Genomic DNA, 18257 nt, shown 5'->3' with positions numbered 1-18257 from the left:
TCAAGTTTGAACAAACCAATAAACACAAAACTAGACATCATATTATTATAAAACATTTTATCTTTTTTTTTTTAAATAATCAACAAAGGCTTTGATTATTTAAATTATCCAGTCCAGAAATAATAAAATTCACCATCTAACAATTCAATATTTAAAAAAAGAAATCACATTGATAAAAATCATAGAAACAATTAATTTACACTATCTGGCAGACAAAGCATTGTAACACTACACAGAAGTCGCCAGGGCATCGCAGTTACGAACAATGACTATTAAAAAATTCTCAATAAATCCGTCAACAAAAAATAAAATAGATGGGAGAAGCAGGCAAAACATGTTTTGGTTAATATGCATTATGTTTAAGTGCTGCTGTAGGACTAATGTGGATTTTCCGCTTTTTTAGCTCATGTTCAGATGAAAATAATATGTCGTCTATCCAGTTACGGTTTCCCTCGCCTCTGTTTTGGTAGTTACAGTCCTGGTAAGTGTTGGCAGCTGAATGTTAATCCTGTTCAGTATCTCAGCACTTTTGAACTCAAGAGCACAGGCCAACGTTTACAGTGAAACTGTAAATATGAAAATAAATTAATTTGTTAATGAAAACATCAAAACATCCATCCAGTTTTTCTCAGAGTCTCTACAATTCGGTTGAACAAACAAACAAACAAAAAAAACAAATCTAAAAATCTCTTAGCAAACAAACTTCTGTAGATATTGTTACATGCACACTTCTCTGATTAAGCGATTTAAGATCATTTGAACTTACACAGCCCTTTAAAAAAATACAAAATAATATATTTCAAAACAAAACAGCTTCTGGTGGACTAAAAAAATGTAGGGTTTGCAGAACAGCAACTATACAATACACAAGAATCTTTTTTTTTGTTGAGTTTGAAACAGTGAGACTACAGCTCTGTGACAATAAATGAAAACGAGAGTAGGAGTTTTAGCCACCTGTCTTTGAACCAGACAGCAGGATATCAGATGAAGCTAAAATAATGTGAGTCCCAACGGATAATCAAATAAGAGCCTCGTAGTAAACCAACTTCCCCATCCCGTTAGGCCATAAAAAATGATGGCCTATGGCTGATAATCAAAATATATGGGAATGAAATGCTAAGTACCTGGATGTCTCCACTTTCATCATGGAACATGAAACATTACCTGGAAAGTAAGGGACATGATCTATGCAAATTAGTGCAGTTAATGTTTGACTAAATGAATACTAGCAGTACACCTAAACGGCTGATATTACCTGACTGGAAAGAGTCATCGAGGTCAAGGCGTTCTTCATGCTTTGTGCAAATATCCTTCATTATGTTACAGCAACTGTCAGAAATCGACATTCTCAGCTACATGTAGTCCATTTCATTCAGCAGATCAGCGACAGAATCCACAAAGTAAAATCATTTACATTTAATTTTTAGCTGCAGTAGCTAATTACAGAACAAATAATTAAAACAGCACTGATAAGGCAAACAGCAACATGTCACCCAGAATTAAGTGTTTCTACCTGTTCCTTTGTTTTGATTTAGAAATATTTGCAAACATTCAACCTTAGGACGTTACACCCCGCTCAGAATAAGAGTCTTAAATTATCACAGAAAGGCAACAACAATTCAAAAATGACTGTATTTCATTTATAAAAAGGAGGGTATTAACTGCAAACGTCTGCTACTTTGTGCAGAAAGCCTCAGATGACTGATATTTAAGAGACCCCATAACATGCACTTAAACCACAAAAACATTTCTACAAGACTGTAGGAAACATGAAGGATTGTTCAAGGAACTCTTATATCCCAGAGAGGCAGGGCTTGTGTTGCTGTGCCCTCTGCTGGCGGACTTGTACCACTGGAATTACTCAGATCTTTCAAACTCTTCACAGCATTTCACACCCTGTAACCCTACAGGGGTCTCCGCATAACTTAAGTCCCAGCTGTTATGGGGTGAACATAACACATGTCAACACATCGTCAAAATCCCCAGATTTTCAAAAATGTTGAGGGGTACTATTTTTAAGTCTTAGTTTATCAGTCAAATTTGCTATACTCCCAGACAACTGAACCATTGGTGAGAAAATAGGAAAATCACCCAGAAGACTTTTGTGAAGAAAATGTTGGTGCATGGTGCCAGCATGATGCTGTTGGATTGTGTTGAACAGGTGCTGTTCTCTGATGTGATGTGCAGGATCCTTTACCTCCTGCTCTGCAAAAAGATAGAAACCTTTCAATTATTCAACCTAAATGACAATTAGTTACAGCGGAGTTATTGGACGTGTCAACAATTTCTCGGCTGATCTTTTATGGTAGCATATTTTGTACAAGTGCAAGTTAAACAATGTCCAAATGTTTAGAGCTTCTAACTGCAGACTAAGCAACAACTGATCGATCAAAGACAGCCTAAGATTTTGTTCCACTGCTGACTGAACTAAAACGTTCCAGAGAAAAACTCCAAAACATACCCACACTGAATGAATGACAGACGTTATCATAACTACTTGTATTATGTCCCACCCGGACAGCTATGTGTTACTGATTGATAACTCTTCCCTTTCTAGTGTTGCTATCCCTTGGAAGAAAGAAAAAAGGGAAAAGAGGAAAAAATAAAACCACCACACAAACCAGCAATGGTGTACTTTCAGCTGTAGTGATGTGTAAAATTTTGACTGTAAAAACAACCTAAATAATATCCAAACGTGTGACAGCACGTCCGGTTATTTGAACTCGATCATAAATGTTAATGCTCATCCACTGGGTGTCCCTGAGGAGCTTCATCTGGCACTGCCATCTCTTTCCATAAGGCCGCACCAATCTAAACTGGTTTTATTCATTGATCCATGATGTTGGAACAACATGCGCCATCATGAGTTGGAAAAGAGATTTCCCATTCAGATATTTAGATAACACATTCTCTCCAAACATCCTAACACATTTTTATTTGTAGCCCAATTGAGATATAAATCACACAAAGTGATAACCAGTTGGAAAGCATTAGTGTGTATTTCAGTGTATACCTCAGATTTGAGCAAGTGCAGCTTGTTTGTCTGCTTCAAATTCTCCTTCATTCTCATCATCCCCGTTGTAGTCAGCCAGTTCCTCCTCCAGCTCCTTGTCTATCAAACAGTATAAGGAGGTAATAAACATGACATACATGTATACTTCTGCTGGATAGCATTTCCTTATTTTTTACAAGTAAATGATGCTCGTTTACACAAACACTACTGCTAACCTTCAAATGGTTAACTGCATTCAGTACAAATAAACATAAATGTATAGAAAAGAATGTCTCAACTTATTCAGGCTCCTTCACCATATGCTTTAGCATTTACCAAATATCAACACACATACCAACATTTTCTTCAGCCTGTTTATTCTCCTGTTGAGGGATTCCACCTAGTACTGGCTCATCTACATCATATTCCTCTGGCTCGTCAACTTTCTGACCAGGAGTGTCATCCATCTTCCCTTGACCAATGAGTAGACCCTCCATCCCGGGGTCAACATCTGAAAGAATAAAGCAATGTTTACTTTAATGAAAATCAGGGCTCTGCCTGCAAACAAATGCCTGCATTTTATTTTGTTTTACTTGCATGTGTCTGCATGAAGGAACATTACCTTCAACTTAGCTTGTGAACTAAACCCCTGCTTATCCTTGTCCATCATTTGATCGATATAAATAAATATATAGTCGTCACCTCTATTACTGTTCCTACCAAGGTTGCAAAAAACTTCATGTCAGACTGATGACCAGTTATCTTTCTCTGACCATACTGCCTCTGTCTCCCAGTCGTGCAGTTTTGCACTTTATAACATAGGCAAAAATCTTAACTGCAGTTATCCTAATATATTATGTTTACTGATTTCTGTTGTATCTTTTAATGTTGTGTTTTTGTTGGTATAAATGTCATATGTTGTCTACTTTGTCTGCTGATGTCTGATTCTGTGTCTGGCATTAATTTGCCGCGGGGACGAATGGTGGAAATTAGCCTCTGGCTACAACCATACATATTTACAGATTTTACAGATTAGCTCTGGTGTCACAATAACCTGTTTAACAGAATCGTAATGTTTATTCATCATTTTGTGGTGTTCAAAATTATTATGTATAGCTTGTTCTGTGTCGTTCCTGCATCAAGACGCTTGATGTTTGTTCTGACCCGATTGCAGGCAACTGATTACCTAAATCTACTCAAGTCTTTATTCATGATAATCTAATACACTCAGTTTCAGTCCAGATAGTCACCAAGTGGTTTAAAACATATTATACAGAACCAATCTGTGAGAGGGAAGATAAAAGACCTTGAATTACACTCAGCCCCAAACAAGAGGCAGAAAATGAAGTGCCTTACCCTGAGAGCACCGGGGGGACAGCACTGCAAAGTGTTCTGAGAACATTTGGCATCAAAGGCTGTTGGAAATCACAAAACTGAACACAACAGGTTTTTTTATCTGTTGCATTTCACCATAAAAGGTGGTATCATTTAATCTGATGCAATTTACATCACCTAATGCTTTTTTAACTTTAGGTTACCTATCTGACATTTTCCAATGCGACTTGACTGTGAACCGTCAGGTCACATGTCATCCTTCTTTGACCTCACCGTTATGCAAGTGATGTCCCAATTCTGCGATTTCTTTTGGATGAAAATCTGTTTCAGTGAAGCCGGTCATGTGACAGTCACTCCACTGCTGGCTCTGATCCCCCATTCACACACATCTCTGTACAGATGTTGGAGCCATGGCGAATGGTCAAAATCATGCTCTCCTTTTCCTCAGGCTTCTTCTTGTTATATTCAGTTTATGAATTTGTCATCTTAAAAATGAATTAAATAAATAAATAATCCTACACGCTCACTGTAGTTGCATCTATATCTACTCCAGTACAGTTGATGTACTGTGTTTGACATCATTTCACTGCGTGGTCACTTCAAAGCAGAATCTGTTCACAATGGACAGTTATATAAGACTAACCACTAATGTGAACAAGTATTGCAATAAAAAGAAAATCCGAACCGAGCATCATCAGTGTGAATGCAGCCTTGAGGTGCTCTGCATGTTTAAAAATAATAATACTCTCCATTATCTTAAAAACCTTCAAAGCCTTGTTCTCCTGAAATACAAAGCAAATATATCCTTGGCCACACATTTTCAATTTAGTATCAAGCATGTATTTTTAGGAATGTGAAATAAAGACACAGCTCTGAAACACCTACGAATGTGCACTTGGCTACAGAAATCTATTTTCTATGTATCAACAAAGAATGATTTGCTTACTTGGACTCTACATTTTTACGCTTTGGTCTATTCACATTAGGGCTGGGCGATATATCGAGATTTTAATATATATCGATATATTTTCAAACGCTATATGGTACAAGACAATATCGTTTATATCGATTATAAAAAAAAAAAAAATGTTTTTATGATTTTGATATAGCTTATTTTGTGACAAATTGACTTGAATGTTTTATTTGAGATTTGCACAAAAGTTTTGTTATTTGCACAACTGTCAACCTCAGTGGAAAAGTCTGCCTGTTACTGTGTACATTGTATTAATTGCACAGGGTATTTTAATTTAATTGTTATGCAGGAAAGGGATATTTGTTTTATTTTATTCAAGAAGCATTTTTATTCTATATATGCAGGAAGTTTATTTTTACTTCATTTGTTTTATACATTTTGATATTGTGCAGACCTCTGTTAATAAAGGTACCTGTGTGACATTTGGCACGAGGCTTTGTATTAAAACTGACTGTTTTTTTAAGGGTTTGCCTCAGAAAAAAATGAAGCTAACAGAGATGCTATGCTATAATGCTTTGGGGGAAACCCCAATTATGGCACAGAAAAAATATCGATATATATCGAGTATCGTCATTCAGCTAGAAAATATCGAGATATGACTTTTGGTCCATATCGCCCAGCCTTAATTCACATTAACTGTTCTGTTCACCAGCCATGGAGGGATTTTGCAGTAAATCAATTATTTTGTTAACGTGGACATAGAAATAACCCGTGAAAGAGTGAGCGGGTTATTTTGAACGCAGTGTTGCTCAAAATAATAAAGTGTGAGATGATAAAGAGAGAGAAATATTACAACAAATGTACAAATAAAAAAGCTGCCAGAGTGATGAGGAAAAAGAGCAATAATTAAATAAATGTACTGTTTCAGTGGAACGTTCACAAGTGGTGACCACATCTGTATTGAACTGGTTTTGTTGTGGTCACAAGAGACAAATGACTGGTGTCACCTGAGATGGTATGTTAGCACATTAAAATCAATGCTAAACTTGCTAAGCGAACACACAGTACATGGGGCAGCCATGGCGCATTTGCATACATATTATAAAGTGTAAGATAAATGTTTTCACAGCCACCAACAACTTAAAATGTGGTATTTTTACATTATAAATATCATGTCATATTTTCAGCGGGACCAAGGATCATATTAACTTTGTGCAGATGACTACAGTTGCATGTTTTGTCTTTTACAGTTAAAATGGAAAAGAAAATTGACATTGATTTAAATTGATGAAATACGATCCAACCGTATTGTCAGTCTGATGATTTTATTTTGAGTTTAGTATTTCCATGCAGTTCTTATCGCCTTATTCTAATTATTTCTTTCCTCTTTAATTCTACTTCATGGCCAAGAGAAAAGACCTGTACAGAACCTGTTCAGTGACAAAGCGCAAATCCTGGTGTTTACTCTTGTGTTTAAAGCTCTGACTTTTATTGCTTACCTTCCGTCTGAGCATCTTCTTCATGAGTATCCATCACCTCCATTTCTTTATCCTCAGTCAGATTATCCATCAAGTGTTTACTGGTCTCGGTTTCAGTCTCATCTGTTTTGACATCATCTGTTTTTACATCTCCCTCTTTCGGCTGCAAAGCATCCTCCTTGACAACAGCTGAAGGCGCAGACTGGAGCTCCAGCGTGGACAGGTCCTTGTTGGGAGGCTGTCCCACTGAGACATCAGAACCTGGATAAATAAGGTACAAACCAAATGCTACATGAAGTTGCACATGATTAATTATGAGCAGTAAGTGCATATATGAGCACAACACAGTCAATGTTATTTATGTTTTACATTTCAGTCAAGCAGCCAGAACAAGATTATATTTATGCATTTTTTTCTTTTTTAACCTCTGCTCATGATGATATCGTTGGTCAGCATTTCAGGGGGTTCCTTTTCTTTGGGCTGAGAAGGGCTTGGTGTGTGGCTTAAAACAGTGGCTGTTTGAATTCCGTCAAGCACAGCCTTGACCGTTGTATCTTCTTCCAGTATTCCATTCTCGTTGTTTTTGTGCTGTGGGGGTAAAGATCACCATCATGTTCAATAAAGTCACAGCAGAAGCAACAAAGAAGCAAGCAGAATCAAACTCCCTCACATCAAAAACAACAAGACTTCCCATTTAATGTGGCTTCTATATTTAGTGTTATAAATTGCAACTCAGTTTCAATATTGGAATAATGTACCAAGGATAAGTGACCAAGAAAAGGGGGTCCAAGTAATGCTGATCAGTTTGGTCTTGGTTTATTTTGGTCAACAATAAAATCACCCATCCATCCTCTGTGTTTGTTTAATCCTGTTCAGGGCCACGGGGTCTGCTGGAGTCTGTCCCAGCTCTCTCTGCAAAGGCAGGGGTTCACCCTGGACAGGTCGCCTGTCCATTGCAGGACAAAGAAATTATTCTGATTTTGAAACAATTATTCACTGACTTTGGAAGCATATTGCATTTATCAAAGTTGACATAAATTGTTGATAATTGAATTCAATTTTAATTTGCAGACTGACGCGAATTTTGCATATAGCTGATCCAATACTATTTTTTTTTCTTTCAACAATTAAAAATGAGAACAACAATAATAATAATAATTAAAATGAATTTAGGTTTTGACATCTGGACCCATCGGGAGCCTATATGTCTGTTGTAAAGCCTATTGCCTGAACTTTTTTAAGCCGACATGAAATATGATCAGTCAGTCTCATATTGTTTGGAGGGAGAACTTTCAGAGATATCCATCAGACTTGAAAAAAACACAACGTGGTTAGAAACACCAGCTTGACCTTGATGCTACTTGCAGACGCTACTGCCTGAAGTATGTGCGTCATTCATATTACAAGCCAGAATATGTGGCAAAAAATAAAAAATAATAATAAATCGTCCTAAATTACATTATTTTGTGATATGTGAGAGTTGATATTTTAAAATTTTATTAATTCTGCCCAATGCCAGTGAAGTTTTACAACATGTTGTAAAACAGTTACTGATTCCAACTGAGCATACTGACAGATCTATAGGCTGCAGTGCATCAATATGCGGCGATTAGTCTGGATTTAGCATATACAGACAACCTTTGCCTTTTCTTAAATGGCTTGACTGATTGTGCCCTCTGTCCTGATCTCAGTGCAAAAGAAAGACTCATGTCACATCCCATGAAGAGGGATAGTTTAAATCTTGCACTTATTTTTGCTATCAAAGACGAAATCCATCTTACCTGTGATAGGACACTCGGAGGTGGGATAAGCTTCTCCATTTTTTTCTGAACCTCAAGTTTAGCTGCGACCACTCTTTCATCACACAACTCCTTCTGGGACAGGACTTGGGAGTGACAGTGTGTCCTGCACAGGTGCACAAACCAAAGCATTCATGTTAACCTGGACAGACAAAACTGTCACACCGTTCGCCTGAAATAGCAATGCCTAACAGCGAGTTAAGAATCATTTATAGTTTGTGCCAATTATACATAATAAATAAAGCTGTAGGTAATCATATTAAAGCAGAAACAGAAATCTTTCCCTTACATGTCATAAGTGAGTTTGTCGTTGAGGGTATTGATGTTGTCCTGACAACTCCACAGCTTCTTCTGAAGCTTTCCCAAATCCTCATTGAGCTGATTCAGCTGACCTGCAGTACACAGAAATAAAGGTGCCATGGCACACATACAAACAGAAGCATTTTGTTTTCAGTTCTGTGGTTTGATACGGCAATTCAGTTTTTGAAAAGTAGAAATTTAATTTTGACATAAGTGTACCTTTAAGTTCTTGTATGGTTGCAGAACTGGAGGAAATGTTCTGCTGCAGTACAACCTGGAAGCAAATATACAACGTGTATCAATATTTTTGTTGCTAAACAGTTTGTATCAAAACTTCCCTTAAAGACGTTTGTTTGTGAATCACACTGAAGAATCTCCAAATTCCTTTGTGGTTCCACTTCGGATACAACAGGTAAATGAGCACTTTTAACCAACTGGCACCTTGTTCTGTAAAAATGTCAACTGTGAGTGGTGTTGGTGTTCACCTTCTCCTCGCTCCAGGTGCTCTGGGCTTCCTCCAGCTGTGTCTTGTAAAACCTTTCTATTTGACTAATCTGCTCCTTCTGTCTCTGGATCTCCCCCTGGAACTCATTCTTCTTACTTTCTGCAGCACCTCGCTCCGCTACTCCACGTCGCACCTGGCCTTCCAACTCGTACACCTTGGTCTGTGTGACACATGTAATTTAGTTGAATACATTTTAATGATCATCTCTTGCCCTTAAAGACATTTTAACATGGCATAATTGTACCATATTGTCTGTGTGTGTCGTTGCCATTCACTAACTGCGCTGTCTCAGCTGCATATGGTAAATTCCTGTATAGCTGCACCTTTTTAGAAATCTTATCAGTACATGTGCCCGTCCAACGATCCGGCTTCATAACAGTTTCATGTGTGATGTTGGTGATTAACTTGTTGGACAAGTTTTCCCCGAAATTCCCTGGGAATACCATTGCTGTTGGAAAGACTTTTTCTTTTACAACTAGAGTTCACTCACTGTGTTTGATGTGTATAATTTTCTAGAAAAAAATTACACAACACTGAATACAGTGCAGCAGAGTTCCTTATATGGGCTTAAAAAAACACAACACACTGAACAATGCTGATGACGCTTGTCTAACTCATGTACCGGTGTTGCAATACTACACCAACGAAGCAATAAGTGCATCTTTTGTAATGACTGCATTGAATATGATTTGGTATCGTAAAGACACTGGGTTTGGGTTGATGCTGGAACCCTTCATGTTCATCTTCTTCTTCAACTTCCCTTCAGGGATCGCCACAGCAAATCATCTAACTCTATCCTCTGCATCCTCTTCTCACACACCAATGCCATGCTCTCTTTCAATACATAAATATATCTCTTCTTTGATCTTCTCCTAGGTCTCTTTCTTGGCAATTCCAGCCTCATCAGCCTTCTACGAATGCAGTCACTATCCCTCCTCTGCACATGTCCAAGCCATCTCAGTCTGGCCCACTCTCTGACTTTCTCACCAAAACATCTAACACACCCTGTCCCTCTGATGTACTCATTCCTGATCGTATCCATCCTTGTCACTCCCAAAAAGAACCCCACATCTTAACGTCTGCTACTTCCAAGCACTGCCTCCTGTCTTTTTTTTCCAGTGCCGGCCTCTAAACTTGGGGTTGGAAATATTGGTCCTCAAGAGTCAACGTTTCAGATGTTTCCCTGGTTCCACATACCCTGATGCAAATGACATTAACAGTGTTTAACAGAGTTGTGGAGACCTTGATGACAGGCTGATGATGACCATTAATTGTTTTTTTTCCTTGTCTGCATACATATTAATGATTGATAACAAGTTTGGTAAAAACCTAAAGGATATACAGTATATGCAGGAGCAGGGAAAACTTCTAAAACATGCTGGATGGGGTCTCTCGAGGACCAGGGTTGCCCACCCCTGGCATAAACCATACAGTATCGTGGGTCTCACCATAGTCTTGTACACCTTTCCTTTGATTCTTGCTGATAGTCTTATCACACATCCCACCTGACACTTTTAACCACCTGTTCCAACCTGCTTGTACTCACTTCTTCACCTCTCTTCCACACTCTTCTTGCTCTGGACTATTGAGCAGATGTTTTTACAATTCTCCACCTTTTGTGTTTAATCACTGCACCCTGTAGTCCCACCATTCAGTACTCTTTCCATCGCCCCATCACACTTCTGGCACCTGTCAATACATTTCCATCTCTTACCCATCTCCCTGATCACATTAGCAGTAGTTGTCCAGTCATCTGGACGCACCACCTGACCACCCAGAGCCTGTCTCAACTCTTCTCTGGAAACCACACAACACTCTTCCTTTTTCAGTTTCCACCACTTTGTCCACTGATGGTGAAGAAGATGAGGAGGACACAGTCTGGGCAAAATCATCCCAAACACCAGAATCATATCCTCAAGAGTCTCAAAAGTCTGCTCAAATTTATTAATTGACTCACAAGGAATGAAACTAAAATGCACAAGAAACATGTGTATTTAACAGATAACTAACCTTCAGTTTTAAAACGTATGTAGACTAACCTACCTGTAGCTCCAGGTTGCGGGAACTAGACACCCAGTAGTTGAAGCCCAAAACCAAAATGCAGGCAATCAGGGCAGCAATTATTAGAGGGGGGGATCTTCCTCCGCGACGCCCGTTCCCCAGCCCACCCATAATTTTCTAGAAACTAAATACATACACAGACACATACAAAAAAAAAAAACATCACTGGTTAGAAGACTTCTTTCCCATTCAGTCTCAAACTAAATGTTTAAATAAGGCATGTCTGTATGGATAACAGCATACAGAAACTGTGTTTACATTATAAGATACATATTGTTGTAGTTTCATCTTGATAACGTTGTTGAGAAAAGGTTTTGTTAAAATATTACAAAAGATGCTTGAAAATACTACTCACATTTTCACTAATACTTCCTTAAAGTGCTACTGAGCCAATAAACATGCTGTATGAAAAAAGTACAAGCTTGAAAAACATTTTTAGTCTTGCAAAGATGATATACTGCAACATCCAAACCGAGATCCACCTTCTGCTTTTTAATTTCGTTGTACATAGTTGTAATAACAATAAAGATCTATCTATCTAACTGCAGATGACATACATAAAACACTATAATTTTCCTGTCCAAATTTAACCTGGACTAAAATACAAACCATACGCAATAGTCTGCTCATAAAACTGAATAATGTTTTTACTTATTTAAAGCACAGCATGTCATAGCTACTATTAACATAAATTTTACTTGGATGCAAAGCAGCAAACTATTGTAATCGGCAAAGGGATGCTTTCCTGTCCCTCAGCAACAGTACCTGCATGGCAAAAGCTGGTCAGCCTACACAGACAATAATAACAGAATAGTCAAAACCGTGCTAAGCATTGCCTAAATCATTAGAGAAATCTGAATAAATGACCCAAGTGTCAACACAGGGCTAGCGACGCAGCCACTGTTGTCATCAGCGTTAAGCCTGATTTATGGTTCCGCGTTACACCAACGCAGAGCCTACGGTGCGCGTTGCCGCGTAAGGTACGGCGTACTCTGCGTCGATTTAACGCAGAACCATAATTCAGGCTTTAGCCAGCGTGAGCAGCTAAAGCACATACCTACCAGACCTATCCGGGTCAAAAAAACGGGGAAAAAAATCCGGAACAAATTCTTGGTCCGGTGGACCGACGTGTATTTGACAATCCGCTCGAGTTCCTCTCACAAATAATGATGAAATAAACCTTGCTGCCCTGCGTATGGCATTTGCTGCCAGCCCAAACCCTGGAAGGAAAGAGAATGTGAGGCTAAACGAGCTAAAGCAGCTAAACTACCCCATCTGAGTGCGCGCTCCCGCGACTACGCTTCCTGGCAGGGCCGCGGGCACGAGCACCGCAAGATCAACGGCTCCCTTGTACAGTCAGGGAACGACGCTAAAGGTGATGAAATGATTTATGGTCCCGCGTTACACCAACGCAGAGCCTACGCCGTAGGGTACGCGGCGACACGCACCGTACGTCGCGTCGCCGCGTACCCTACGCCGTAAACTGCGTCGATTTAACGCAGAACAATAATTCAGGCTTGAAGCACTATTTCATTCACAACCAGGCGAATAAATAAATAATGAAATTAATTAATGTTCAGTAAAATAAATAAATATGACACTGTAAGTACAAAATTAATAAATAAAATGTATATGTTTCAAATCATAACACTTTTATTTCATAATGGTACGTTTATCATGATGCCTTTATTTCATAATACTACCTTTTTCATATTTCATGACACCTTTCATAATGGTATTTTTTTATTAGTGGGACTTTTATTTTGTAATGCCATATCAGAATCAGAATCAGAAAGAAGTTTATTGTCAAGTAGTTTAACACACACAAGAAATTTGTTGTGGTGATTGGTGCAACTATATTCACCTATTTCAGGATACATTATTTGCAATACCACTTTTATGTCAGGGCCTCTTTTGGATTTGTATTTGGCAAATGAACTGCATTGAATCTGCACAAGGAACAGGAAAGCCAGGGGAATACAGAAAACTGCTTTAAAAACAGAGGCGGAACAAAATGCAGACATTTTTTGGGGGGGACTCTGGCTTTCCTGGATGTTACAGATTTGCCTGCTGTAAAATGTCTAAGACTAAAATGATCTCTGACTTACTGAAAGAGGCTGACAACAACTTGGTGGATGGCAGCGTGACACCGACCTGCACTAATGCTGAATTAGACATTAAACATTAGACATTAAACAGTGCTGTGAAAATACCTTTTCACAGGATTGTTTGTGTGAGCCATGACTGCTCCAACTCATCTGAACCACAACAACATGGAGAAAATATGTTTACAACTTATCTGCTGATGTCAAACCTGTATGCTATTTTTTTATTTTGTTTTTAGTTTTCAGTAACACTGTAACAGAAGTACTCTTAATTCTTAGCTTAAAGCTTAACAACTTGTGGTCAGAATTTCCTAACAATCAACATTTAATAACCAGCATTTCATAGACCCTTTGTATCTTGCTCCCTGTCTGTCCAGGGTGTCCCCCTACGTATGGCCTGGAGGGAGCTGGAATAGGCTCCAGCAGAACCCATGACCCTGAACTGGAAAAAAACAGGTATAGATAATGGATGCATGGGTTTTTATTCTTTTTCCACTTTTAAAAAATCTGAAAAAGTGAATTTAATATTTCAAACAAAAATTCTGATTTGACTATTTCTTTTTTAGCATTTTCACAGGCTGAATAAAGGTATTATAGCACATTGAGTCCATTCTTGTGTGAAATGTGCTTTATAAATAAATTTGTCTTGCCTATACCGAATGTCAAGAGATCTCAGACATTCGTGTTAACCTCACAAATATACTTAATTAAATACTGTGCACAACATTCTGTTAAATTTAAAACTTTAAATTTAAATGCCTCCCCCAATGTGATAATTGTGTACATGCCATTGAACTGCAAGCTGTTAGTATCAGTATGGTGATCTGGCACCAGATGATAGTAGTTGAAAACTGGGACCTGAACACCGTGGAGTACACGCACCCACACATAAAGAGAATACTGACAAAGCACGACATCTAGTGGAGATAAACAAACGGGCAGGTGGAGAAAGGACAAAGGTGAGATTTCATGCGGGTTTATTCTAAAAAGAACCAGAATAGCGCTCACATATATATATATATATATATATATATATATATATATATATATATATATATATATATATATAATATACATACCGGTATATATATATGACAATGTTCAACAATAGATGCAAAAGAAAACATGATGCAAAACATGAGTCAAATAAATATCTAAACAGAATAATTGCAAATTGCAAAAAAACATTTGTCAAGAATGTTAGCAACTCTGAAATTAAAAATTAAGTCTTTCACAGTCTTGATCTGGGAATATCCAGGAGCAACTGGATTGTAGAACTCAGTGCTGTAGTTCAGTGATTTTCAACCAGGGTGCTGTGGCACACTAAAGTGCCATGGGGCATCATCAGGTGTAACATTATGCAATGTCACTTAAATAGTTCAAAATATGCCATTGTTGAGTCTGAGCCTGAAGAGTTGTGGCTAACAGAATAATTAAATAATCTTCAATGTCAGTGGTGGTAGTAAGTAGTATTTTAGTGGCTTTATTAAGGCAATAAAGATGTGGTGGTGACAAAATGTGCAGGATTGCAACATCCAGATTATAAGAAATACTTTTGGATTTAGAAGTAAATTTGGCTAATCTCTATAGAGTTTATGAAAATGCATTCTCTTTCAAATTCTTCACCTCCATAACATCTGGAAGATTCTCCTCTGCTGCTGCCTTCTCAGTAACCGCTTTGCTGCCTTAAGTCTTGGCCAGCAAGTAATTATGGGACGATGAGAGTCAATAAGAACGTGGGATCTCAATCAGCCCATCGCCTAGCAACAGCACCAAAAGGAAGAGGCCCCATGTAGTAGCAGCTGAAATACTGATGGTCTGGAGATATATCCTGCATGAATTTTTAACATTGTGCAACATAGGAAACAGGTGATAGCTTTACTCGTCTTATTTCTAAAGGAAATATGGTACTCTTGCCATACCATGTTAAGATCCACGTAAATCAGCAAGGAGATGAAGATAAGGAGGTACGTTCCATAATAAATTACATTTTCAGTGATAGTAGTTTTAATCTTTTCAACCACAGAGAAAGCTCCCGAGCTTTTGTAAGACTTCCTACAGGGTAACAGGAGCCTGTCCTCTCACACATGAAGTAGAGGGAGACTCAGTGGGAAAAACATATTCATCTTTTGAACCAAAAGCTGGAAAATGAGTGAAAGAGGGATATGATCTCACCATGTAAGAAACTTGGAAATACAGTACACAACTCTCCAAAACACTGGCAGGACACCATCTTGGACATAACTCCCAGGCTTTTCACACACCTTTGTTACACTGCAGGATACACACAGACACATACACTCGTCAAGCAAAGAGTTGTTTTACATGTTTAACATTGCATATTTGCATTACTTCACATTAGTAGATGTGGTTTGTTCTTCAATTACACGACTTACTGCATCACACGTTTCAAAACAGCTTCAATGCAATAAAACACAAGGTTATAGCAATGTCCACTGCAAGGTAGTACTGAAACCACATTTTGGCATAATGAAATGAAATCTCACTTGAAGAACTCATTTTATACCTGTGTGGAAGTTTGGCATGTAAGGAAAAGGTTTTGCATTCATGTGGCTTACAAAGTTCTTCCATCTCAACAAGTTGGAGAATGCACAAGTGCTTTCCCCTTATCTCCAGCAGAGTTCATGGATATACTGACCATATAAAGGAGTATGCTGGGACACATAGATTTGTTTGCAGACCGTATGTGTGGAATACCTCATTCTGAATTATCATTTTCCTGCAGATGAAATTCGGTTTTCCATCCAGAATTTATGTCAGTAGCTGCTGTGCAAGAAAACCTTTCATTTCTGTAATAAAGTATAGTCTGAAAATGTCCATATTCATTCACATTCACACTCTAGTCCATCCTCTGGTGATGATATTCTGCCAGACTCATGCTCATTAACATGCAGTGTGACATCCGAGTAACTTGAATAAATTATACAATTTATTTAACAAATATTTGAATGTAGTATGTTCTAAATATAGACTTTCACAAGCAAATAATCTACTGTTAAAGCTGTGACCTCACTATTAGGCTATTATACTACTGAACAATTGAGGTCAATCAGGGAAATCTTTTGTATGCAGCCATCGAAAAAGGGAAAATTAAAGGTCAACTTGATAGTAAATAATACATACAGATAAGACAACAGACCTTTGGTTCTTCATGTGTCCTCAGTGAATCAATGAAAATCTAATCACTCTTGAAACCTCCAAAACAACAGAAGAAAACTTAGTTAAAAGATAACAAGATAAAAATTAGTGCATCATTTGGATTACAGTCTGGATGAACTCAGGGGTCAACAAGTAAACTGTGTGATCATATATCTGATAAAAACATTTTTAATTTACCTTAGAAGTGGGGATGACACTGAGATGGCCTTGGTCTGATCAGAGTGTGTTGCCTAAGCTGAGGGAGCGGGGTTTAAATGGTCATGAACACTCTGGTTGTAAATAGTCTAAGAGATAAGTAACGTCGAAGTCAAACACATGTACACAACCTTTGAAACATTTATACACTATATTTGGGAATAGATCTAGAGCTAGATAGTCTCGATTTATAAACTTTGCTATGTTACAGGCAAAGCATCTGACAACTAGGATTTGGAGACCATTCGATTCAATTTCGGGGGGGGGGGGGGTCAGGGGATAAAAGAAAAAAACAATGGCAGGAAAAAACTCCCCTAGTGGTGAAAAACCTGAAGCCAAACAACTGCACGGAAAAAACTCCCCTTTAGGACGAAGAAACCTCGAGGCGGGCCAGGCTCATAAGAAGGGACCCTCCTGCCGGAGGCCAGCTGGGCAGAACAGGGAAAGAGAAAACAGACAGAGAGAATGATAGAGAGAATGAGGAGTTGGTAAGCTGACTTAAGAGCCCGAGAAGGTCTATCGACATTTCAAAGACCTAAGATATAAGAAGGTGCAAAACCATGTAAAGATTTAAAAACAAATACAAGAATTTTAGAATTGATCGGACAGAAATGCGTGGACAGGCATGGTGATACAACCAACACAAACATTTCAGTTTATTAAAGTGAAATGTAACACAACACAATAGTGCTTTTCTGGTTAAATCAAATGGGATTCACAAGCACATTTTAAGATACAGAAACATGAATAAATTGAAGTCCCTGGTTCATGTTACACATAGTTTTTTTGGGGGAACAAAATACAAGTTGCTCATTATTTATCACATACACTTTTTCTATGAAATGCATGATACACATTCACGTTGACAATATTCAGACCATTGCCTGCATATGCAAAAAAGAAATTGCAGCACAAATTTGAACATTAGCAAACTATTGTTTATTACAATTGACTTAAAAAAAAATCAACCCATAAATGCAATATGCAAATCCATACAAGAGTTCTACAAGATTTCCATCGGCATCCTCGAATGGATTTGTTTCCTTTTATTTTGAAAAAAAAGAAGGTGCAAAGGTTAACATGCCACTGTTAACCTCAGGGTTAACATTGTTTCTTGGCAGCAAAGTCCAAAAAAGAGAAATCTTAAAAAAAAAGAAAGACAAGAAAATAAATTGAACTCCAAATCATTTCAGTTTTGAAGGAGAAGCCACACATATGGATCCTCAGCATACAGCGGGCCGAGTATGTTGAAGCACACTGCTCGGTGCTCCAGCAAGAAATCCATGTGACCCAGCAGATCCACACACAGACGTTCCACAAGATTCAGACAAATTGTCCAGTCTTCCAATACTCCGTGAACACCCAGTGCATCCATCCAAACTGACCCAAATATG

General features: G+C 38.1%; 1 protein-coding gene across 2 annotated transcripts; it reads right to left on the bottom strand.

Moving 5' to 3' along the window:
- Positions 1-806: 806 nt before the first annotated feature.
- On the bottom strand, positions 807-12679 carry golm1 (golgi membrane protein 1). Of its 2 annotated transcripts, none has more exons than XM_061729269.1 (11): positions 12441-12679; positions 11366-11507; positions 9303-9482; positions 9037-9091; positions 8807-8909; positions 8500-8623; positions 7144-7306; positions 6740-6979; positions 3348-3503; positions 3014-3112; positions 807-2205 (listed from the first exon to the last, which is right to left on the bottom strand). In XM_061729269.1, the coding sequence occupies exons 2-10, from the start codon at positions 11492-11494 to the stop codon at positions 3015-3017; spliced, it is 1248 nt and encodes a 415-aa protein (XP_061585253.1). In that variant the 5' UTR covers positions 11495-11507; positions 12441-12679; the 3' UTR covers positions 807-2205; position 3014. The 2 variants fall into 2 exon arrangements, with proteins under 2 accessions (XP_061585253.1, XP_061585252.1); XM_061729268.1 differs by having other exon boundaries at positions 12445-12679.
- Positions 12680-18257: the final 5578 nt, after the last annotated feature.

This window comes from Cololabis saira, chromosome 9 (genome assembly GCF_033807715.1).
Source record: "Cololabis saira isolate AMF1-May2022 chromosome 9, fColSai1.1, whole genome shotgun sequence".
NCBI lineage: Eukaryota > Metazoa > Chordata > Actinopteri > Beloniformes > Belonidae > Cololabis > Cololabis saira.
The sequence above is the reverse complement of the archived record's forward strand: the minus strand, read 5'-3'. Positions and strand labels throughout refer to the sequence as shown.

Coding starts and splice junctions, on each gene's coding strand:
- golm1 (XM_061729269.1), bottom strand. CDS start 11,494: ATGGGTGGGCTGGGGAACGGGCGTCGCGGAGGAAGATCCCCCCCTCTA. Junction 3,504..6,739: donor AGAAGATGCTCAGACGGAAG/GTAAGCAATAAA, acceptor TTATTCTTTCAG/ATGTTGACCCCGGGATGGAG. Junction 3,113..3,347: donor ACAGGCTGAAGAAAATGTTG/GTATGTGTGTTG, acceptor ACTGTTTGATAG/ACAAGGAGCTGGAGGAGGAA.